Consider the following 24,450-nt stretch of genomic DNA (forward strand, 5'->3'; position numbering starts at 1 on the left):
CACCCGAGTACATTTCCTCCCAGAGCAGAGTTGGCCCAGTGACCCCACCCCTTGTAAAATCCTCAGGTTTTTTTTCCACCGTGGGCAGAATTCTCCTTAGTATGTTTCCTGGGCCTCCTGCCAGAAAAGCTTGATATGCACATAGAATGCGGACTCCCTGGTTACAGGGGTATTGTGCTTCCTTCTGAAAAGTAGAGCCTGAGGCAAGTACTTGAGTGAAAGGAGCTTATTTGGCAAGGTGCTCCCAAGAGGGAGTGGGGAGTGTCAGATGGGGCAGGAGGACACCCCAAAAAGGGTTTTGAGCTGGCCACTGCTGTGGGCAACTGGGGCTCCATCCCCCGGGGGCCCTCTGAGGAGCCCACAGAATGACCTCGGAGTGTCCCTCCCGAGGGGGAGGTCGTGGCATTTATTCACTGACCCTCCCCGGCTGCTGAAGGCTGCCCCTGGGGGTGCAGTGGCTTGGAGAGAAGGGCCCAAGAAGAAAGGCGGGGAGCCTGGCAACGATGGGGGAGTCATCCTGTCAGCCTGGCGGGGACTGTGCCACCTCAGTGCGGCTGCAACCAGAGGGGCGCCCAGGGGATGTGGTGTGGGCGCTGCCCTTGTTACACGGTGTCCAGACGATCCCGCCACGCACGGAACGGGGACAACCAAACTCAGGCCAGTGGGATAGACCCCGGACCCCTCAGCTTGATGCGACAAGGGTCCCAGGCTAGTTTCCCTTCACGTGCCCTTCCCCTCAACACACGAGCCCGGATACCGCACAGGTATTCAAAACTCTTCACTGGAGCTTAAAAGCCATGGCCCTATCTGTCTACTCCTCTTTACACAAAAACACATAAAACAGCTTCGTCAAGGAATACAGTACATACTTCCCACAGTAAATTGTACATTTTTAAAGTGTGCAACTTGGTGGGTATGCCCACATGCATATGCCACCAAAACCATCTCCACGATCGAGACAATGGACTCGTCCATCACCCCCAAAGCTTCCTCACACCCCTGGGTGGCCCCTGGCTCCGCATTTCCTGACTTTTCATGTCGGAGGAATCGTGCCCTCTGTCCTTTTTCTGGCCTCGTTTCCTTCCTTTGGCATAATCGGCTGGCTCATGCTGCGGGAATTCCGAGTTCCATCCCTTTTTCCTGCCGAGGAGCACATCATCGTCGGGGGGGGGCCCCACCATTTGTTTGTCTGTTTGCCTTTACGGCAGACTCTTTGAGGGTCACAGTCCCCACTGGTCCTCGGACCGGCTCTCGTGGCCCCGCTGTAGCCAGGCCACTGCCTCTCCATCTCCGTGGCACCCACCTTGCCAAGGGCACCAATAAGTGAGCGGTGGAACTTCCTCGTTTGTGTGGGACAATTTTACTCCTGTGGTCCCAGTGTGATCGCTGTCCCTGAGTCACCACCATAACCTCCTAACTGGTCTCTCTGCCTCCACTTGGCACCGTCACTGCACCCCTACTCGCCTCCTCACCCCCAACACACACACACACACACACACACACACACACACACTCCATTTCCTATGTGGCATCCAGTCATTTCTATAAAAACAACATAACAGATCATAGCAGCCCCCTGCTTAAAACCACCCAGTGATTTTATTTTACACTGAGAATAAATTCCGTCCCCCTCTGAGTGGCCAGGGAGCCACGTGCTCTGGTCCCTGGCCCCCATCATAATCTCCCTCCTCTCTCTGCTCCACGATCCTGCCACCTCGTTCCCACCTCAGGACCTGGACAGTCGCCTGGAATGTTCCGCCTCAGATAGCTCAAGGTTGGCTGGCCCCTTCTGTCTTCCCTGGGACCTTCCCGGCCTCTCTCTACAGCAGCCCTTGCCCCGTCCAGTCTCCTCTCTACTCCATCACCCGGTTTTATTGTCCTCTTGTCTCTGAAACGGTCTTGGCTTTTTCACTCATTTATTGTCTCCCCCCACAAAGTTAAGCTCTGAGACAAGCAGAGGCTCTTGTCCAATGTCGTCCAAGAACCCAGCAGGCACCTGGCACCTCGCAGGTCCTCAAAGATTACTTTGGAATTGTAAGTGAATACGCACAGGTGTTTTTCTCCCGGCTCTCTACGATGCTCTGAGAACCAACCTGGTCAGGAAAATAGCTGCCTGTTGGTTTTGTCCCCAGATCACTTCCCGTCTTGCTTTGGCTCCTGATATGCCCTTGGGAAATGGGGTCTGAGAGCCGAGAGCCGTCCTTCTACACTTACGTCCCCCCTGAGCCTTCCTGAAAGCCAGGTGAGTAAGCTCCAACTCAATATCTCGTTGACCAAGTCACCGCGACTTGGTTTCTGTGGCAATTTAGGAGACCCATCAGGCCTGTGTCACAGCCTGGAAACTTGCCGTCCTTCGTCCAATTGCAGGATGGCAGGCTACTGTTTGCCGCCTGTCAGAAAAGTCAATTCTCAAAGCCCTGTTTTACATGTTTATGTGGATGTGTTCTCTGTTTAGCAGACGCACTGAGCAGGTATGTGATGTGAATTAATCAGGAAATAGCTATTTGAGAAGGACAGCATGGGCAGCTCTAAATGACTAGTTCCACAAAATGACTGCCATGGAAACATCTAGTGAGACAGAAACAGTCTCATTTAAAGAGGCTGTGGGGTGGTGGGGAGGCCGTCCAGTCCAGCATGGCCATAAGGGGGGCATCTTGGCTTTCATAATGGCACATCTAGCTTCCAAAATGTGTCTGTCAGGCCAGCCGAGTGGCGCACTGGTTAAGAGCTGGCTTGGGACACCAGAGGGCCCTGGTTCGGATCCCACATGTGAGGGCCAGTGACACTGCCCTCTATAGCTAAGATGCTGAACAACAGCTCAACTTGGAGCTGGGCTGACGTGAGTTGCGGGCGATGGAGTAGGCTGCAGCCCCTGCTGCAGTGGGTTGCCATGGGCTACCGTGTGTAGCCAGTAGCCAGCGTGAGCGACCAGTAGCCGCTGTGAGCGGCCGTCCAGAAGCCGGCAACTGATCTGCCCGCCTGGGAAGAGCGCAACGATGGTGCCAACTTGGGTCAGTGAAGCAACGTCCTCCACAACTAGACTGAAGAACAAAAGGACAGCAACTTGTCTGTTTCCATCCCCCAATTCCCCAATAAAAATCTTAAAAAAAAAAAAAAAGTGTCTGTCTGCCTTCTGTGAATAGTCTGGAGTACCAGCCGACCTCTCACTGTCTGCCGCCCAGCTCTCTCCTGGAAGTCTGGCCAAAAAGGGAGATAGTAAGGGCATCAGGTTAGGGCAGGGGTGTGGCCTCTAATGCCCACAGGGGCCAGGCAGGCAGGAGAGAGGTGGGCTAGGGTGGAGAATACAGGGGGTGCTGGGGGTCTTGTGGGGGCTGGGATGCTTGTGATCTGCTTGGTGGTGTCCATCTCTGCCAAGTCTCCAACACTCTGTAGTTCAAACCAGCCATATCTGTGGGTGGATTTGGCCCGAGGACCACCAGGGTGGGATCCCGGGCAGGAAACAAGCAATAGTCATTTCTCTGGGGATGCCAAGTGTGAAAAATAAAGGGCTGCATGGTGCCACGCAGTCCTCGAAACCACCCAACAAGGTGGGCGTGAGGACCCATCTTATAGATGAAAAACTGAGGCTCCGCCTTCCCTGAGGTCACACAGCTGGGACAAGGTGAGGCAAGATGGCTGGCACGCCCGAGGTCCTACGGTTGCCACCCTTTGGGTCAAGCCAGACCCAAAGAAGGCCTCCACGTGGGCCGGCTGGCCATGGGCAGAATCAGCCAGTGAAACTCAGAGCCCCACTTTTCCTTTTTAATAAGTCTCCGTGGACTGGCTCTCTCCTACACCCACCTGTGTCCCTGCTTAGTCCTCAGAGGCTGTCACTGTGGGCGCTAGGCGGGGAGTGTGTGTGCCATGTCCTTTGGACCTTTTTCTACATATTTATGGGCATGTTGACATAACTGTCAGCTCAAGGGTGCGGTGAGAAGTCACGTGAGACGCATGTGTGCACCATGGAGAAAACAGGCTGCAGGGCTGGGCGGGGCCATGGCCCTCGGTACCCCACAGTAAAGCTCTGCGTATGGGTGTCTTTGGGAACAGAGCCAGGGGAGAAATTCTCTCTCTCCTAAAGAACCAGCCTGCGTCCTGCTCTCCAAGGACCAGGAATTCAGTCCCGAAATGTTTCCTCCTTCGTTCTGGCTTCTGGGAAGTCCAGGGGGAAACCGTCCTTAACCTTTAGAACCGTGTGTGTGTGTGTGTGTGTGTGTGTGTGTGTGTGTGTGTGTCCTTCCTGTTTCTTTGGTGCTTATATCTTCTTCCTTGTTTAATGAGAGTTATTGTAATGCTTTTGTTGACATCACCTAAAGTCCTTTCATAATGGATTTTCGAAAGGACACGGAAATGCTCACTGGCACAAGACAACCATCAAGATAAGGGAGGCAACCTGACTGTATCCTTCCTTACAGTTCACGAGAACCAACCATGCAGAGACTGTAAGGCAACTGTAACACAACGATATTAATATTCTTTTGATCTAAGTGATTTAATCGACTTGGCAAGGCCACTTTCCTCCCTGACCCTGGTGTTGAATGACAGACCCTGTCCCATCCCATGAGCACAGGAACTGCTCTGCAGTGACGACGACAAGGTTTGGTCCTGACAACAACCCAAGCAGAGGTGTGGCTTTTGTATTCATGAGGTCCTTTCCCCAGAGGCACGCACCTGCCTTAGCAAAGCTGACAAATTCCGAAGAAAAGCATTTCGAGCAAAATACTGGCCAGACCAAATGTCCACTGGAGCAAACCCTCTCTGGGCACAGGCCTGGTCTCATTCACGCCCAGCCTGTGGGGGCCCCATGGCAGACGGCTCACACTCTGTTACAGACGGAAGCACCCTCCGGCCCCACGACACAGGGAGAGCATGTGTGGCTGCCCTTCACCCCTCTTTCCAGAGGTACTGGCTCCAGACCAGGAGAGGCGGTGGAAGGGGCTTACCCTGACTGGGAGGGGCTTACCCTGACTGTAGGTTTATCAGGCCAGGGGGCAGCTCTGGGAGTGAGCTGCTGCTGCCCAGAGAGCCACCATGCAGGCTTCAGTACCTGGCTCAGGGCCACTTCCTCCAGGAAGCCCTCCTGTCTCCCCTCCCTCCTCCTCAGGTTGACTCAAGGGCCCTCCTCTGGGCTCTCAGAGCTGGGCTTGCAACTGGGATCTCTGCGCCTGATACCTGCTGAGTGTCCACATGGGCACACCTGTCCTCACTGGATGGAGACCTTCAAGGACAGGGAACAGGCCTATTCCTACATATCTTGGTGCTGCACTCTGGAAACTAAACTTGCTCCTTCCTAGATCATCTGAACTTGAGTGTTGTTTTATGGGGAGAAGACCTCAGTGGCCTTCCACATGTCACTTGGGAGAAAGACCAATGAAAAAGCCATTCTTTGTGATACAGAAACTGGAAGAAGATGGTGGGACACTGTGACATTGAACAAGCAACATTTAACCCACTACAGGCCGGGCTCTGGGCCAACCACTTTGCCACCACCCCCTCCCCCAACATCAGAAACTCACAGGACAATGGGTGTGGATGTGACCTAACAGACTGGGTCACTAGCTGATGGCATCACAGCTGACTCTATGCTGGTGTGACCCACAGAGAAGCTAAAAATGTCATAGCTAGTTGATAATATCTAAAAATCAACAGCTTCCACACAACAGTGTGCATCTCTGGCCTCTCTAGAAAATTCAGGCCATCTGGCACCACGGGACCAGTGCTGAGGTGCTGGTCAATAGCTGCCCAAGGCAGGACCCTGCTTTCCAGCCACCATGGTCTCTCTGTGCAAAGGCAGGACCACGCGGTTGGCACCAGGCTGCCGGGAGTGATGGGAGCAGCAGCCAGTGGCTCTGCTTTCTGGTGCCTCAGTTTCTTCATCTGTAGAATGCAGCTGGTCATCGCGGTACCCTCTCACGGGACTGCCAGATGGAATAAACGCGTTGATGCATGTAGAGTGCCCCTGAGTGCTGCCTGGCACATAACACACACCAGAAACATGAGCTGCCATCACTGTTTCGTACCCAGCCTACTGCCTGGGTGTCTGTACTTTACCAGTCTAGCTGCTCAGAGCTAGCATGGGCCAGAGACACCCCGTTCCCTGGGGCCCCGTGCAGCAATCCCCCGGTTTCTGGCAGAGGCTGCCCGTAGGCACAGGGAGAACCCCAACTGCTCTGGGTGAGGCCCAGAAACACTCTCACTGCCTTAGGTCAAAACTCCTCTGGGCGGAGGCCCCAGCCTGCAATTACTGCAGTTTTATTCAACCCAACAAACACCACGTGGGCCCTTTTAGGGTCTTGGCCTGCGTGGTATGCCAAAGGAGAAAGTAAGCGGCTCTCCTTAAGGAGTCCACGGTAGTCTATAAGAAGACACAAACTGGGCCGACCGAGTGGTGCGTTAGTTAAGAGCTGGCTTGGGATGCCAGAGGGCCCCGGTTCAGATCCCACATATGAGGGCCAGTGACACTGCCCTCTACAGCTAAGATGCTGAACAACAGCTCAACCTGGAGCTGGGCTGCTGTGAGTCGCCGGTGAGGGTGTAGGCTGCAGCCCTTGTGGCAGTGGGTTGCCATGGGCCACCGTGTGTAGCCAGCAGCCAGCGTGAGTGATCAGCAGCCACCGTGAGCGGCCGTCCAGAAGCCGGAAACTTATCTGCCTCGCCCGGGAAGAGCGCAGTGATGGTGCCAACTTGGGCCAGTGAAGCAACGTCCTCCACAAGAGGACAGCAACTTGTCTGTTCCCTTCCCCAATTTCCCAGCACTGTTCCCATCGCCCAGCACTGTTCCCATCCCCCAATTCCCCAATTAAAAAAAAAAAGAAGACACAAACTCAAAAGCTTGCGCACCACAGCTGTGGGAGGCGGGGCCACCAGACTGGTAAGCTAGAGAGCCACGCCCACAAGCAGCGGGGGCGGGGCGCACTCGGCGCCAGCCCACTGATGCCAGGTAGGGAGCGCAACCAGCTCACCAAAAGCCAATTTTCCAATGCCGTCTAGTGTTTCAAAGCTGTACAACACTAGAAGGACCAAACGGGATACATCTGCAGGATGGATTTGGCCGGAGGCACCCCTGGGGGGCCTTGGTGGCTCAGGAAACCAAGGAACCCCCCAGGGAAGCACGTGACTTGGTGTCTGAAAGGGTGTGGCTGGAGACCAGGTGAAGGAGCCTGGGCAGGACAGGGGTGGGGGGAACTTGTGTGCGAACAGAAACTCAAGCAGACTGCGGACATGTCCATAGGGAGGGTGTGTAATAAGAATTCTGAAAACACCATGTGAGCCAGCCGAGATCTGTCTGTGAGTGGCCATCGGTGGACGGGCACAGCCTCCGCGTTGTGGTCTTCTTCCCAGGATGCCCCGGGAAACACGTGCTCTGAGGCGCTCTGCAGCTGCAAGGCCCTTGGCTCACCCACCCTCATCACCACCACACTGACCCTGCTGAATATATCTCGTCATTACATTGTGTACCTAAAACTAATAAAATGCAGTTTTTTGGTTGCACTAATCACATTTCAAGTTCTCAACAGTCACCCCTGGCTAGTGGCTACCGCACTGGACAGGGCAGAGACAACACTGTGACTAATATCACTGCAGAAAGTTCTATTGTACTAGCCCAGACCACCAGGACATGTCACAGAAATAGGCCACAAGGGAAATCTCACATCCATCCATTCATTCATGAATCCCGAAACAGCACCGTTTCTGTGTATAAAATATACCCCTGGGTGACCCATCCTGCCTGACTCACAGTTGTGGCCAGGTTAAAAGGTGGCATGTGGGTAAGGATGGTGATGGTGTTTTATGGAAGGATGGCATCATATAGCACGTAACTCATGCTATTATAAAGGAAAATGGGTGGTGGCTGGTAGGGAGCCACTGGAAGCCCACTTCTGCATCGGTTGTCATGTAGTGTAGAAGGGAGGCTACTGCTTCTGTTCGCCCAACAGCTCTGCAGGGCACATAGTACTGAGAAAACCAGAGAAAAACCAACCCACCTCAGCTCCCTTCCCAGCTCTGTCCCTTACAAGTGACTGGCTGGGCGAGTCATTTAACCTGGGGACAAACGTATGATCGCATCCTCCTCCTGAGCCCAAGCAGACATCCCCAACCACTCATGTGCCCTTTCCTTGACGAACCACAAGGAAAGTTTCAGGTCCTTCTTCAGACAGCAGTCCAGGCAGCCATCTCCAAGCAGAATGGCCGAGAGACAGGTCTGTCTGCCCCATGAGATCTCACTGTTTCAGCCCCACCTTCTTCATCTACCCGGTGGGGATGTGACACCCACCTTGCAGGCGTGCTGGGGGATAACTGAGATGGTTCATTTGTTCAGTTACTTGTTCTTGCATCAGACATTCACTGAGTGCCTCCTGGGTGCCTCTTGCCTGCCTGCTAAAGGGCAGGTGTCTGACGAGTGTGGACCTGTGTGCCGCTGTCTGGGTGTGGGCGTGGGCAGCTAGCCTCCATGTCCTTACTTCCCCTGGAGTCCCTCCCCTCAGCCGGCTCACACTCACCCATCACCTATGATAGGGTAACGAGTCCATCACAGTTCGCCTGAGGATTTAACAGGCAGCCTCTTTTCTAGCACCTTCCTTTCTTATGTTCTGAACAAGCCGTGGTTGGAGTATCTCCCCTCGTCTAACTCTTCTTCCTTGGACTCCCATACCCAAAACCCTATATTAACAAGCCGTGTCTACCAGGCTAAGCTGTATGTCCTATAAACGCTCATTTTATCTCCTTTAAAACACACAGTGATGGCATTCTCTGAGAACAGTCAATCAAACCAACCCGCAGTTGCCCTTGTTTGCGTCTCCTGCCCCCGGTTAGTTCTGGCAACAGATGGGCGCACGTTACGTTACATACACGGCACCCCCATTGGGGACTGCAGGCTCCCGCTCTGCTCTGTGGGTAGAAATGCCTCGTGTCTCATTCCCGGCAGCCACCGGCTCCTCCAAGTGCCCACAGCGACACCCTGATATCCTGCTCCTCTTTCTCATTCTCAGCACAGAGGGAAGGTGAGTGCAGGTTAAAGAGGAGGCAGGCCTCGGCAGAACGGAATGAAGCTTATCTCCTGTGTAATCCAGCACAGAAAATCCGCTTTTTGTGCCCTGAGATAGATATACAATGGCAGGGCCAAGCTACAGGGCGTGGGTCTGGGCAGCCAGCTCTGTCTCACTGTCCATTCCAGAAGATGCTGGGACCACCTGCCAGGAAGCACCCAGAGGACTGGGACACAAGAGGACACGCCCTCAGATGCTAGGGGTGCATGGCTGCACTGGGAGGAGGGGGGCAAGGAGCCCCTAAACACACCGGGAACCAGGGCCTGTGGGGAAGGGGAGGCTGACATTCTCAAAGCGACTTCCTCACTTATTCCACTGGTTTCAACTTGTTCTTAAATTTTAACTTTAGGTATTTGCTTTTAAAAACTCAAAAATAGAAATCAGAGAAAGCTTTCGTTGCTTCTCTGAGGCAGCGTCATGCGTGAATGGAGCCCCCTCCCCGACAGTGCCTGGGGGTTTACCCTCCAGATCCCCAGAGCCTCGCAGACGTTTATTGGGTGGGAGAGTCAGCAGGAAGCAGTGCAGAAAGGAGGACAGGAAGCAGAGAGAAGTACAGACTCTCCTGATTGGTCCCCGTCCGCTTCTAACCTACCTGCCCATGACCTTGAACAAGCACCCCAACTCTCTTACTCTCAGTCTCTCATCTGGATATCAAAAGGGGTAAGACGACTTCTTCTCGGTTCCTGGGGAACGGACTCCTTTGTTTATTCAACAACCAAGGGTTTCTACTTTGAATAGAGCAGTGGTGGAGACACACAGGTCCTGCTCCCAAGAGGCAGGCGTTCATTCTGGGACAGGGTGATGACGGAACATATTTATGAGGCCCTGAAGTGGTGTAAAAGTCAGGGGGACAGGCTGGCTTCCTGGATAAAGTGACCAGTTGAGGTTTTCAGGAATGCGAGGCAGAGACAGGAATGTTGAGTTAAGCCAGGTGGGAGGGGCCTGGAACTAAAAGGGTAACTGCCATGGAGGGTAGCGGGGAGCCACTGCAGCTGGCACTTGGGAGGGGGCGTGAGCAAGGGGCGGGTGCCAAAGAGACAGAGGCAGGGCCTGGGGCACAGGGATGCGGGGGCTCTGCTGTCACGCTCGGGGGTCTGACCTGGAGTCTCTGGGTCAAGGGGGGGCCTCTGAGGTCTGAGGCGGCAGAGAACCGTGAGGAGACCTCCCAGTAGCTGCTAGAGACAGATGGAAGTCTGGGAATGATTAAGAGGTTGCCACACTCTGCCACACCTCTGTGCCTTGGCACACACAGTTCCCTCTGCCTGGGACACACTTTCTCCTTTTCTGCCTCACTTCTTTCTGCTATAGCTCAGGTATGTGCTCCTTCAGGTACCTTTCTAACCTCTCCCAGACTGAGGAGGGCTCCCTCCAACAGGCCCCAGGGGTTACTCTGGGGCAGGCCAGCTCCAGCCCACAGATGAGTTTGGTTTGAACTATAGGGTTGAAAAGAACTTAAATTAGCTACTGACATTCACAAGCCAGAAAAGCTGACAGCAAAACCTGGCTCCCCAGCTCCCCGGGAATGCTCAGAAGACCCAGCAGTGCTGGCTAGCTTTCCTCCACGGCAACCAGGCGCTGAAGCTGAGAAACGGCCTTCCCTGTGCCTGGGGATGTGCTGGTCAGTCTGCCCTACTCCCCACTGTGCCCTTGCGTCCCTCTGACCATACTGAGGCTGAGTTCAGAGTGGGGTCCCATTTATCACCTTGCTTGTCCTGTCGCCTCCCTTACAGCAGACCGGAAAGGAAAGGAGAACAAGTCTCATCCCGTGTCCACCATAACTGGGCAAAGAAGACAGGCTGAGGGGTCCCGTCCTTCCTCACTGAGATCCCTGCTGTGCCCTGGGGCTTCTCTGGGTTCACTTTCATCAAGGCCTTTATAACACTGCACTATCTGTCTACGTTCCTTGTTTGCCAGCTTTTGGACAAGGAGGACCTCCGGGGGGCTGAACTGTCTTACACCAGTGCCCCCAGAATTGACCGTGAAGCCTGATGGCACCTAGTATGTGCTCAATAAATGTCAAGTAAAGGAACAAATGCAAATGAATACGTGAAACACAGTCCAGTGAGGAAAGACAAGATGAAGGCCTGGGTGCCGGTAGTGGTGGGAAGGCAGCAGGAGGGGACAAGTTCTGGGAGCAGGGGGGCACCAGAGTACAGAGGGTGAGAGCCTGGCTGTTTGGAGCGGGGTCCACACCCCAGGAGCATCATACACCGGGGAGCTGCTCAGACACAGAATTGGGCTCTGCCCTAGACCTGCTGAATTAGAACCTGCACTTTAGCAAGGTCCCAGGTGACCCACGACAGTTTGAAAAGCACTGGCTAAGCAGAGAGTGGTCTTGGAGTCTGACCGCAGAAGTTCAAATCCTCACGCTGCCGCTTACTGGCTGTGTGACCCGGGGCACGTTACATAGCCTCTCTGTGTGTCTGTTTCCTTATCAGTTAAAGTGGAGCCTGAGTTTGTATTTTTCCAGTTTCTCCAGAGGGTGGCCTGAGTCCACGTCCCAGACCTCCAGGGAGGCCGTGCTCCTGGTGGCTCTGACCAGGCGGTGTGAAGCTCCCCAGCAGACACTTGCTATGCCCAGCAGGGCCTCGTGTACCCATCCTGCAACTTCAGGAATCAGGCTATGAGACAGCACTGAATGCTTCCATCAGATGCCCAGGGAGGGAGAAATCGGGCCAGTTACTCACCCCATCAGCCATCCAGTAATTCCACACCTTGATCTTGGCCAGACCAAAGCCACACAGTGGTCTCACGTTGCGGATGACAAAAAACAGCTTGAGCGGCGGGTGGAAGGGGCACGTCCACAAGGAGGGGTCTTTCTTGCTCTGAAATACCAGCAAGAGGGAAGTCGTCAGTACACGTGTGCCTCTCCCCACAGGGCACCAGGGTGACTCTTTCTTTCCCTAATGAAAACCAGGGCAGAGCTGAGAGCTGAGGGCGGGCAGCCAGGTCCTCTTCTCTATAGAATCCGGGGCCAGGTGTTGGATCTCACCCCATCTGGACTGACTGACCCTGGTCTTTGGCTAAAGCTACCACTCAGGCCCTTCCCTCTGCCATCCAGACTGAATTTAAAATGCAGTGGGCTTTATTTTAATCAAGGTAATCCACTCTGAGAATAGCCCTGGGGTGGAGGGAGGGGTGCAGGACTAGAGGGGAAGGTTGGAAAAGAGCCACCACAGACCCTATCTGATAAACCTGGCAAACAGAGCCTTTGATTTTTTTTTAAACCTTGTCAAATTAAACAAACAAACAAACAAACAAACAAAAACAGAAAAGAAAGAAGCTGGCTCAGATGTTTGATGGGTAGGGGCCATGGCACTGAGCCGCAGGAGTTAGATTGCTCCCTTTAAGGCAGCGTTCTCAACCTGTGGGTCCCAACCCCTTTGGGGGTCGAACGACCCTTTCACAGGGGTCGCCTAAGACCATGGGAAAACAAAAAGATATTTACATGATGATTCATAACAGTAGCAAAATTACAGTTATGGAGTAGCAACGAAAATAATTTTATTATTGGGGGTCACCACATGAGGAACTGTATTAAGGGGTCGCAGCATTAGGAAGGTTGAGAACCGCTGCTTTAAGGGTCCCAGTGTCCAATTTCCGCATTTCTGCCCACCTGCAGGAGAGGCTGCCAAGGCCACTGTGAAGGCCAGTGGGGCAGAGAGCCCAGAGCCTCGCGGTGGCTTTCGTTCGTTTGCACCAACATTTTACATCAGGAGTGCTTTGGAAGCAGATGGAGAAGCCAATAGGGATTTTCTCAGCTCTAATCACCTTCTCTCTTGTGTTTTCCATGCCTCGCCTGCTCTCCGTCGGTACAAAGCTCTCAGCTGGTCGGTCCCAAGCATCTCCACACTCACTCAGCCTCTGTGCCTTTACTCAGGCTGGGCCTCTGCACGCAACATGGTTCCTGCCCTTTTCACCCTGAGAAATCCAGCCCAGATGTGCTGTCGTCTCCATGGTCACTGCTGCCCTTGACATACTCACTCTCTCCTCCACGTGCCAGCATGTGGTTCCTTGCAATGCCTGAGGTTGCCATTTCCCTCAGTGTCACACGACTACCTGTTTTCAGGTCCAGGTCACTACGCCCACACTCAGCTGTGAACCCTTTAAGGGACGTGGCTGTATCAAATCCATCCAAGAACCTGTAGCCTTCGGCACAGTTCCTTGGCACATGGTAAATGCCCAAAAAGCTTTGTGGAACGAATAAATGAATGGATCCATGAAATTTACCTCTTGATATCTGTCCTCTTGTTGAAACGTTAAAGAAGAGATTGTAAACTGGGTCTGGCCTGTGCAGCTATTGTGTTTGGCTTATGATTGTTGTTAAAAAAAAAAAATAGGCAAATTCGTTGCTGACACTTAAAGATGGAGATAACCCCACTGGATTCTTGGCTTCTGGCAGACGTAGTAGAATAGGGTCCCTGACAGCCATAGGCGGGTGCTCTCGGCGCCCCAGTCCCCAGCACTCCCTACTATTACACCTTCCTTATGCCTCTGCTGGCCCTACAGGCACCTGAGTTTAGGGTCCCTGCTTAGGGGCAACAGTTCTAAGTCCCAATAAGCAACGGCCGTACCTCTGCCACTGGCCGAAGTTGTCCCTTTTGCTGACTGGGAGCACCGGCCTGTATCTGAGAAGGCCTCCAGGGACTCTTGTCACCAAGGCCGCGCCTGCTACTGGACAGAAGTGGGGAAGGAGGGAATTGATTGGCTGCCTCCGGGGGTCTGTTGGCCCCCAGGAGATGGAGGCCCAGGCTCCAGCTGCCTGGGAGCACAAAGGTGGCTTGTTCCAGTGACAACGGTTTCTTTCAGGAGGGTTTTGTTTAAGGGGCAGAGATGAGTTCAAGGAGTTCCGACTTACTCTGGCAAGTTTCTCAAGCTCCGCAAGAACTTTTCGTGCTCTGGGCAGCTGTGAGGGGTCAAGATCGCACATCTCAAAATCCGGCAGGGGCCTCATTACATCACCGAGCTGGGGCCTAACATGGGTCACTGTGGCTGCCTGACAAAGGCACAGGCTGAAGGCTGACCCTAGCACGTGGGCGAGAGGGCTGGAATTGACTGCCTTTCACGTTTCTGTCAGCAGGAGGAATAGCGGGAGGGCTGAATGGGAACCCTGGTGTCAAAGACCATGAACCAGCGGAGAACTGGGGGCCTCATTAGCAGCCGATGTCTTCTTTCCACAGACAGAGTCTCTGAGAAAAAGGCTGACAGGAAGCCCTGAGAACTGACCCTGGATGCGGTGGGCAAACCCCGCCCCTCACTGGGCGGGGCCAGCAGGCAAAGCGCCAGCCCCACCTGCCCATCACTGGTGGTTAGAAAGATGGCAGTACCAGAACCAGGGCCCCTTCACGCTGCCCCTGTTCTCACAGCCTTGGGAGGTGCGTGCTGCTGTGACACTCGCGTAACAGAAGGAAGACCAGGGCACAGCAAGGGCAGTGGCCTGCCAAGGCGGGGCAGTGAGGGTTTGCGCCTAGGCTCTTAATTTATGAATTCGTTCTTAGTCTGGATTCCCCCAGAAGCAGAGCCAAGGCAAGGATTTTATTGAGACGGCGAAGGAAACGCAAGTTGGAGCATGGGGAAGAGAGAAGAGGCAAGGTGGCCCATGAAAAGTGGGTTACCAAATTGGCCACCCCCATGGGTGTTGCAGCTCAACCCCATTTGGGGAGCTGGCAGCCAGCGCGGGAGATGCCTCAAGGGGCTCCATCCACGGACAAGGGAGCTGGGGTGCTCCTGGGGGCTCCTGCCCACCAGTGTGGGCCTGGGGACCAGGAAAAAAAAATCCTCCACCTGAGAAACATTGGTGTTGGTGGTTGGAAGGTCAGATGGCGTGCACCAAGTAGGAAGGTCAAGAGCTGGGGGCACCCACACACCTGCTACCCAGCCGCCCAGCAAACCCAGAGTCCATCCTGTGGGTGAAGCGCTGAGCTAGCTGCAGTGGGTGCCGGAGTCACCAGGTTCCAGCTCTGTGCTAGCTGGGGAGGCAAACATGTAAAAATGCCAAGGAAAAAAATCAAGCAGGGATGAATTTGATGAAGAGAAGAGAGAATTATTAGTGGCCGATGGAATAATTACCGTATTTCTTTTTTATTTTTATTTTTATTTTTTTCCCCTCTTTTTGGAAGGGTTACTTTAGAATGGACAGTCAGAGAAAGCCTCTCTGAGGAGGTAAATAACTTTCTAACTCCAAAACAAAAGGTGCTTTGCTCTTCCAGTGTTAACCTAACACAGATCCACCTGTCTCAGGTAGATGCCAGGTGGCCCTCACCAAGTAGCCTCAATTTAATAAATTACTGCAATAAAAAAGGAACCAACTATTGATGCACATACAATTTGGATGGAGGTCAAGGGCATCATGCTGAGTGAAAGAAGTCAGTCTCCAAAAGGTTACACACAATATGATTGCATTTATATGGCAGTCTTGAAATGACAAAATTATACATAATAGATCAGTGGTCGCCAGTGTGACGGGCTTCTCTCCCCAGCCCTGAAACTCTGGGCTGGGGAGCCTGGTTTGGGGCCAGGACCCGTCACTCCTGCAGGGCGGTGGGCATCTGAAGCCAAGATATCCCTCCTGAGTTTTAACAGCCACACGTGGGTATGGGGACCAGCCCGTTCTGTGTCTCTGCCCCTCCTACCAGTCTCCACGTGGCTTCTTCTGTATGTCCTTCATTATAGGACTTCTGTTCAGCTAGACTTCGGGCGATTCTCAGTGATGGTTGTTCTGTAGTTTAGCTGTAATTTTGATGCGGCTGTGAGAGGAGGTGAGGACAGCATTTACGTACTCCGTCATCTTGACCGGAACTCCAGATTTTCTATTTCTTCTGAGTCAGTTTTGGTAATTTGTGTCTTTCCAGGAAGTTGTCCATTTCATCTAGAATATCTAACTTGTTCGCAGACAACTGTTCACAATATTCCCTTATAATCATTTTTATTTCTGTGATGTCAGTAGTAATCCCCCTATTTCATGCCTGAGTTTAGTGATTTGAATCTTTTCCCCTTTTTTTCTTGCTCGGTCCAGCTAAAGCTTTGTTGATTTTTTTGACCCTTTCAAAAAACAACTTTTGACTTTACTGAATTTTCTCTATTGTTCTCCTACTCTTTACTATTTTTTTTTTTGAATTTTCTGTAAGTATCGAATTAATTACAAATAAAAAGTTAAAAAAAATGTATCGTGTACTTTTATGTGCTAGGAATAGAGTGTGAAAGGTATAAAGAAGAATTTACAGATGCGTGAGGAAGACAGGTGAGAAACAAGCGAACAAGATTGTTTCTTGTAGTGAGAAGCGCTCTGAAGAAAATGCAAAAGGATGATGGGATAGAGACTGGGGTGGGGACTGTATAGTCAGGGAAGCCTGGCCGAGAACGTGATAACGGGGCTGAAATCTGACTAAGGAGAAGGAAGCCAGCCCTGGGAAAATCTGGAAGGACGTTCTGGACGGAGGGGACAACGAGGGCAGAGCCCAGAGGTAGGCATGAACTTGGCAGGTGAGTGGAGCAGAAGGAAGCCTGCGGCTGCTGGAGCTGTGTGTGTGGGGCAGGGTGAGTAAGGAGCAGGCTGGGAGGGAGCTAGAGGCCTGAGCACAAACGGCTTCCCAGGCCTCAGAGAAGCCTGTTGGACTTTATTTCTAAGCGCAAAAGGAAGTCACAGCAGGGGTTTTAGGTAGGGCAGGGGTGCAAGCAGTTAAAAATTAGATAGGAGGCCATTTCATAGCACCAGTAAGAGGAAACAGCTGATCAGACTTGGGAGCTACCAGTGGAAGTGGAGAGAAGGGGCCAGATCCAGCTGTATTTGGGGAGTAGAATCAACAGGACTTGGGTTGGGGGTGGGGGGCAATCAAGGAAGACACTAAATGGTGGGCCTGGGCAGCTGAGCAGATGGCATTTACGGGAATGCTGGAGGAGGAAGAAAGGTGGGCACCGGCAAAGGAATCAACATTAGGTTTTAGATCTCTGAAGTCTGAGAGGTCCACAGACGGCCATTCCAGTCAGGAACTAAGAGAGGCAGGCAGGGCTGAGTGTATAAATTTGTAGTCACCTTGAAGCAATGGGCCTGGGCAAGGCCAGTAAGAGAGACGGTGGAGGCTTTGTTCGGACGTGGGGCGCCCCCACATCTCTCAGTGTGCCCCAAGCCCACCTCCATCCACACAGCTTCTCTTCTGAACTCAGACTCCCCTTCCAGTTCCCTTCTGTTCAGCTTCAGCCGGGCTGCACGACTCCATGGCAGTGTGGCCTAGGGCGAGTCACTTAGCTTCCCCAAGACTCGGTTTTCTCGTTTAGCAAATGTGGAAGGTACTCCACAGTCCATGTGAGGACTAAATGAGGCTGTCTCAGGCCCTGGCCGGCACGCTGTGGGTCGTGAAGAAACTCCAGTGCCAACTGGATGGTTCTGAGAGGAAGTGTGCTCCGGTGGCCCTGGACCTGGCACACAGGATGATACCAGGGAGACCCCATGCCAGGGCAGCAGAGGGAATCCAGCCCACCTACAGCTGGACCCAGAGATCCAGCAGCCCCGGAGGGGAGACAGCTGCCTCATGTCCCAACCTCAGAGCCCCAAATAAGAAAACCCCAAACCCGCCAAAACCACGGGCCAGAGTCCCCCCTGCTATCACCTGGCAAAGCTCACCTGCCCCTGCCAGCCGGAGAAGAAGGGAGAGTAATCATCAGAACGGGTCGCCATCAAATGCAATGATGCTTTTTATAGGCTCTGGGATGCTCTGTTCTGTACAGCGGGCTTCCAAATGCCACTGCTTTGTGCAAAGGGGGTTGGGAGAGAGGGAAGGGGCTAGTCCGAGCCCCAGCAGCACAGAGGGGAGCCTACAGGCTCGGAGCAGGATGCACAGAGGGGACACACAAGGCCAGCGCACTCCAGTGGCTGTGATGCACGGGACCTATGTCTCTCAAGACTCAGGAATCACAGAGCTGCTGCTCCGGGGGCGTGCCTGACGCCACACAGGCCCACCCTGTGGATGGTGGTGCTTCTCTCCATCAAGCATCTACGCCGCCTTTCTTTCAGTGACAACGCTGAACGTCTCAGGCAGAATCCCCACCCTGTCCTGGCATTTTGGTGGAATCAGCATCTAGGTGCCCGGCCCCCCGGTGAGGTTGGTCCATCAGTCTTACTGTCCTGGGTTGGGTATCACCAGCACAGGGACAGGCTGACAAAGCAACTATCCAACTAATCAACCAATAAAACACTGCCCGTTCCCCCAATAAAGAGCACCAAACCCTCAGTGCACACGCACCCCAGAATGCTGCCTGGAACCCCACCGTGACCCTGGGCCTGTTCTCCTCCATCTGGGTGATAGCAAGCACTAGCTACTCAAAAGATGTACAATAAAGGGTTCTTTTAAAAAATGTGCTAAAGTGAGACAGACTCAGTTTCTGCTGCTGGCAAATAAGGATTATAATGGATTATGCACACTCTTCCCTCCCATTTTAGAGGGCAGGAAAACGGACTTAGAGAAGGCAGGTGAGTCGCCCAAGTCTAAAGAGTCAAGCCCAGAAGCCGGGACCCCAGGACCGGGGATTTCACAGTTCCCTTTCGTTTCCTTTTCTTTAGAACGGAAATAGGAACACCTACTTCCTAGTGGTATCAGTACTATTAATACTAATAACAATGAGGAGCAGCTGGGTGGCTCAGTTGGTTAGAACGCGGGCTCTTAACAACAAGGTTGCCGGTTCGATTCCCACATGGGATGGTGGACTGCACCCCCCGCAACTAGATTGAAAATGGTGACTTGACTTGGAGCTGAGCTGCACCCTCCACAACTAGATTGAAAGACAACGACTTGACTTGGAGCTGATGAGTCCTGGAAAAACACACTGTTCCCCAGTAAAATTTCTTTAAAAAAAAAAATACTGATACCAATGAGAACAATAATAGCTGGTATTTGGGAGCCCCAGGAAGAGCCAGGCTGGTGCTAGGCTCTGCACAGCACCATGAGCCTGACAACGGCACATCAAGCAAGCACTATTATCACCCCATTTGGCAGATGCGGAAACTAAAACAGAGGTTAGGCAAGTTGCCCGTGGTCATGAAGCTGGAAGCGGCCAGCTCTGAACCATGCCCTTCTGCTCCATGAGCCTGGGAGCTGTAGGTGTACGTCAGGCTGTATATCCAGGCCTGGCACCGGCCAGGACTACACATGTGATCACCGCTTTCATTTGCAATATTTTCTACATGTCCATAGAAGGACATTTAGACAAATATGTGTCCAAGGCAGGAAATGTAAAAGGTGCAAAAGAGCACCCCAGGGCAAGTCTTTCTGTCACCCCTGCCCCTTGTCCACCTTGTTCCGTGGCCCAGAGGCAACATCCGCTCCTAGTCTCTCGGGGCCCTCCCGGAGGTGACTACAAATGATGCTGAGACACAGCACAGGGAAGATGGCACCGCCAGGCAGTCTTATCTCGACCCGCAGTGGCAGGAAGCGAGAATGCCAGTGCTTTTTTAAAAACCTGTTAGATATTTAAAGGAAAGGACTGCTCCACGTTTGTTGGGTGTGCACCCCATGACCCTGGGGAAGTAGAAGCCTGAACGGGGTGTGGGCAGGGACCCGGGCCAGGCTGCGGGATGTGCACGTGGCCCACCCACCTGTCAGCTGTGTGACCTTGGCCCAATCACAGCCCTTCTCCAAGCCTGTTTCTTCACCAACAGAACGAGGGCGCTGACCTCAGTGACCCCAGAGGTCTCACGTCTGGGGGTGACTGTGCAAAGCGCAAGGTGGATAAAAGGGGGTGACCTGGTCCTTCCTTGTCATCTCCCAAGAAAAAGGCACAAGGAAGCAGGAAACGAGCTCCTGGGGCCAGTTTGGGGGCCCCTCGCTGTACCTTTCCCTCGGGCTCCTCCCCACTTCACCCCGAACAGAGGAGCGACTGGAAGATTACTCTTCTTCCCCTCCCCACATTCCACCCTCATCATGGGCTTCTCGTGGGCCGAGAAAATGCATCAGAATTCAAGGTCAAGACTCACTCCGGGCCACGTCCACTTACAGGCAAGTTCCGGTTGACCAGGAGGCCCAGGTCCCCGGGCGTGTCCATGCTCCACACATCCACGTCACGAGGCGACACGTACAGCTTGGTGTCGTTCAGGTCGAAGAACTCGACTTCCGTGAGACCCACCCTTGACGGGTTCCCCCAGTTGGACAGAACTTCCACCTTCACCTGGATGGCATCTTTCAGCGCGTCTGCTCTCATTCTCAATGTGTCCTTAGAGAAGAGGAAAATCACAGCAATGCATTAAACATCACAGGCTGCGTTCGGCTCTACCTCTGAAGGGCAAGCTGTTTAACCTCGCGATGCCTGTTTCTCCATCTGTATAATGGGCGTAAGAAAGGCATCCACTACGTGTGGTTATTATGAAGAGGAAATGAGCTATTTGTACAGCACTGAAAACACAGAGACTGTGTACCCTGGTGCTTAGTATTTTCTGTAAGTTTGCAAATAACCAAAACCGCGTAGAAGGCATCAGCTTCCGCCTGAATATCTTGCCTGCCTCTCCCCCGCTGCCAAGCGCTCATGTCCTATGGGCATGGCACAGCTCCTGCTGAATTGGGCAGGTGTTATGGGCTAAATGGGGGCCCCTCCAAAAGTGTATACGGAAGCCCTAACCCCAGGACCTCTGAATGTGACTGTTTTTGGAGAAAGGGCCTTCGAAGAGGTGATTACGTTAAAATGAGGCCATTAGGGTGGGTCCTGATCCATTCTAACCAATGAGGACATCTGGACACCTGGAGAGACCCCAGAGATGCACGTTCACAGACAGAAGACCGTGTGAGGACACAGTGAGGACAGGACGGCCATCGGCAAGCCGAGGACAGAAACCAAACCTGCCGGGACCGTGATCTTGGACTTCCAGCCTCCGGAAGTGTGAGAAGTGTGAGAAAATACATCTCCACTGTTTCAGCCGCCATTCTGGGGCATTTTTTATGGCAGCCCAAGCATATTCGTACAGCAGATAACACGGGACCCTGGACAAGTCACTTGACATCCCTCAGCCTCGTTGGGAAATATGAGATGCCACCATCTCTCTGACAATCCTGTCACGGAGACTAAGCGAGGTGGGAACGCCTGAGCAGAGCCTGTCACCAGGCCTGGCTCCTGCGTGTCCTCCATAAGTGTCCATTCCCTCCCGTTTCTCTCCTTCCCTGGATTTACGGCCTGTCTCCTTTGTGGGCAGGCTGTGTAATCTGAGAGGCCACGTGAATGCCAGCAGTAAACGGCCACGCTGCGGAATGGCTTCCTGGGGCCCCCAGGGCCCGACTGCGGTGCCGGCTGCCACGGATCAGTGGCTGGTAAAATGGCGCCCTCCCTGCGTGCACATGCCCTCTGTTAATTAGCACTAGTGATCTGCAATGGTTCTGTGAGCGGGGAGCTGAGCAAACGAACAGCAACTGTTCCCTGCTTATTTTTTTAATTAATAGCCAGCGAGACATGCTCTGGCTCTCAGTGTGTGTTTGGACGAGCCTTAACTGCCACGCGACAGGGCTGGGGACAAGGAGGGAGGGAGGTCACTTGCAGCCCCTGGAAGAAACACAGGACCTATGCTTATTTGCTTGGCCTGCAGACCCCATCACTTCCTCCCCCTGTGCTGCGTGGGGCTGGGAGGGGGCCCTGTCTAAGCCCTCTGCTGCCCTGGGCCTGCGTCCCAGGCTTGGAGGATGGTGACAAAGCTAGGCTGGCCTGGCTCAGGGAGGGAACTGGAGGTTAATGAGCCAGGGGAGCGGGGCCGGAGGCGGGCGGAAGGGCCAGATGGAGGCGGCTGCCTCGCAGAGGGGTGCTGGACCTCACACCCAGTGCCAGCTAACATGGGCAGTTTCCTGCAGCACAGTTTCTAAATAAAGATGCTGAAGGGCCTATGAACTGACCAAGTGTCACCACTTGTCAGTGCTGCAACTCGATGGCTACCCAGCTTCTGAGCTGTTTGATTTGGGGCCCTCATAGGGGTCTGAGGCAAATACTGGTGAGGACGCTCCTGGTCCCAGAGCTCACTGCCCCTCTCTCACTAGCACCACCTGAGTTAGTTAGCCCTTCTCGCCTCAGCCATGACGTACGGGGGTTGAACCCTTTCCCATCCCAAGGAGGAGCCTGAGTGGTCTAAGGAATCAGTGTGTCCTGTCCCCTGGGCCCCCGGAGGGACCGGCATGTGATGGGCACGTGACCCAACCTCAGCCCTGTGTGTGTGTACGTGGGGGTGAACTGCTCTTCTCTCCTGGCTGTGGGGGCTGAGGGATGAGGGCGAGAGGCAGGGACCACTCCAACTCCCGAGGGGTCACAGGGAGAGGGCAGAGCTGGCACTGAGCACGGTGTGGGGAGCAAGCTCCGAGAGGCAGCCGACACTGTGGAAGTGTCTGGAAGTCCAGGGTCTCACCTGTGGGTCCAGCACTTGCTCTTTGGTTGGGGACACGGCCTGGCTAATGGGGGCAGAGTCACTCTCGATGGCCTGGAGGACTTCCAGAAGCTTTTGCTGTTGTCTGAAACGTGACTTCATGTTAGCCAACAGGTAGCAACGGCTGATACACCACAGAGGACATTGCCATCCAGGAAACTACACTTACTTTTCTACCTCAGAGAGATGTAGCTATTTCAAAAGATAGTACAGTTGGCCCTTGAACAACATGGGAGGTTAGGGGCACCGACCCTCCGCCCCGGCGAAAATCTGCGTTTAACTCCCCCCCCCCGCCCGAACTTAACGACAGTCCTTCGGTGTCCGTGGGGGACCAGTTCCAGGATGTCCAGGATGCCCTGTAGACCACTGATAGTCAGGTCCCTTCTCTAAGACGGTGCAGAGTGATGCATACACTCAGCCCTCCACATCCGGGGACTCCCAACCCCAGCGCCAAAACACTGCTTTCTGTTTGGGGTTGGTTGAATCCATGATGCAAAACAGGGGGATACAAAGGGCCGACTGTATATTTATTGAACAAAACCCCCATATAAGTGGACCCTCGCTGTTCAAGCCTGTGTTTTTCAAGGGTCAACGATACTCGCCCCACGTATAGTTCAAAGGTGCATATGGGATGTTTCTCTCCCTTTATAAATAATGGGAAAATGAGTAATGAAATCAGAGCCAAGTAAAAGAAACTGCTTGGGCAAGATGGCCAGTGGACCTCCATAAGCTGAGAACAGGGAGGGGTCAACAAAGTACAGCCAGCAGCTCAAATGCAGCCTGTGGTCTGTTTTTGTGTGGCCTGCAAGCTAAGGATGGTTTTTACACTGTTTTAAAGGATCGTGAAAACAAAAAGTAAAAAGCCTAAAGTATTTGCTACCTGGCCGTTTGCTGAAAAAAGCGTGCTGGCCCCTGGTCTAGAGGCCGCCCTGCACCTCCTTTTCTGAGGACATGGGCATTCCACACCCGGTAGGGTGGCGTCTGCAAAGGCACCCCGTGTCCTGTTTGAGGCTGCATACCCCCCCTGCCCCTTAGCCAGGCATGGGCATGGCGGCCTGGGCAGCGTGGCTGTGTACCGGTCCATGCCTGTAAGAGTAGGCTCAACCTGGCACAGCTTTCTGAACACCAATTTTACCTGAAGACTAGAGGAAAGCCTTTATTTTGACAATAAAACTTGACAGTTCTGGTAACTGATGCTGCATGTTAATGGAACAGAATGCTGCATCGGAACACGTTTTAATAGAGGAAAGAAGGTTCAAGGGACGCTGCTTCGGGGCGCTCTTCCCCTCCCTGCCCCCCCCCCAGGGCCTGCTGGGAGCAAGTTCACCACCATCTGACATTGGGGGTGCTTCGGTGGAAACCTTTGAGGAGATTGGAGCTTTATACAGGCTGGACTGAACTGAACAGGCAAAGAGACATTTGCCTGAAAGAAATCAAGTCAGTTTTGCACTTTAGGGCTGGAGCGGGGGTGAGGGAGGGAGGATACAGCCTAAAGGGGCAGTTTTAAATGGTCTGGAGTAACATAGGAAAAGCAAAGAAAAACCTCAGTTAATAGGTCCTCACGGCTGCATTGCTATGGGTTTCTTGGTTTTGTTTTGAAGTCGTCTGGATAAGTACCTGCTCCCCAAAAGGCAGATTCTGTCAATGGCATCACTGACAGCTAGGGCTCCCCCTGCTGCCCTGGAGGGCTCCGGTGCACTGGTTGCCACGGTGATGGGAAGATGCTAAGGATGGAAAAGCTTATTAAACAGATGTCCCAGGCGACACTCCTGGCCCAAAACACAACAGAGCCATGGTCAAAGGGACACGCTTCTCAGGCCACCAGTCCCTGCTGCAGGAAGCAGGGGACAGGAATGAGAGTGACAGCGTCTTCCTGGGGCTGATTAGATCTAGAATACCCCTTACGTGAGCTTTGCAAAAAGACAGGGATCTCTGGGCCGGCCGAGTGGCGCGATGGTTAAGAACTCGCTTGGGATGCCAGAGGGCCCCGGTTCGGATCCCACATATGAGGGCCAGTGACAC

The 24,450-nt window shown here is 53.4% G+C and overlaps 1 protein-coding gene across 1 annotated transcript in view; it reads right to left on the minus strand.

Annotated features, from left to right (window-relative positions):
- The window catches only part of KATNIP (katanin interacting protein), a 189,836-nt gene that overhangs the window by 35,945 nt on the left and 129,441 nt on the right, over positions 1 to 24,450 (minus strand). Inside the window, exons 12-15 of the mRNA XM_019648445.1 lie at positions 24,046 to 24,152; positions 22,411 to 22,513; positions 20,034 to 20,249; positions 11,735 to 11,872 (exon numbers count right to left, since the gene is read on the minus strand). Coding sequence (XP_019503990.1) covers positions 11,735 to 11,872; positions 20,034 to 20,249; positions 22,411 to 22,513; positions 24,046 to 24,152 — 564 coding nt within the window. The remainder of the gene's footprint in view (positions 1 to 11,734; positions 11,873 to 20,033; positions 20,250 to 22,410; positions 22,514 to 24,045; positions 24,153 to 24,450) is intronic.

This window comes from Hipposideros armiger, unplaced genomic scaffold (genome assembly GCF_001890085.2).
Source record: "Hipposideros armiger isolate ML-2016 unplaced genomic scaffold, ASM189008v1 scaffold_126, whole genome shotgun sequence".
Taxonomy (NCBI): Eukaryota; Metazoa; Chordata; class Mammalia; order Chiroptera; family Hipposideridae; genus Hipposideros; species Hipposideros armiger.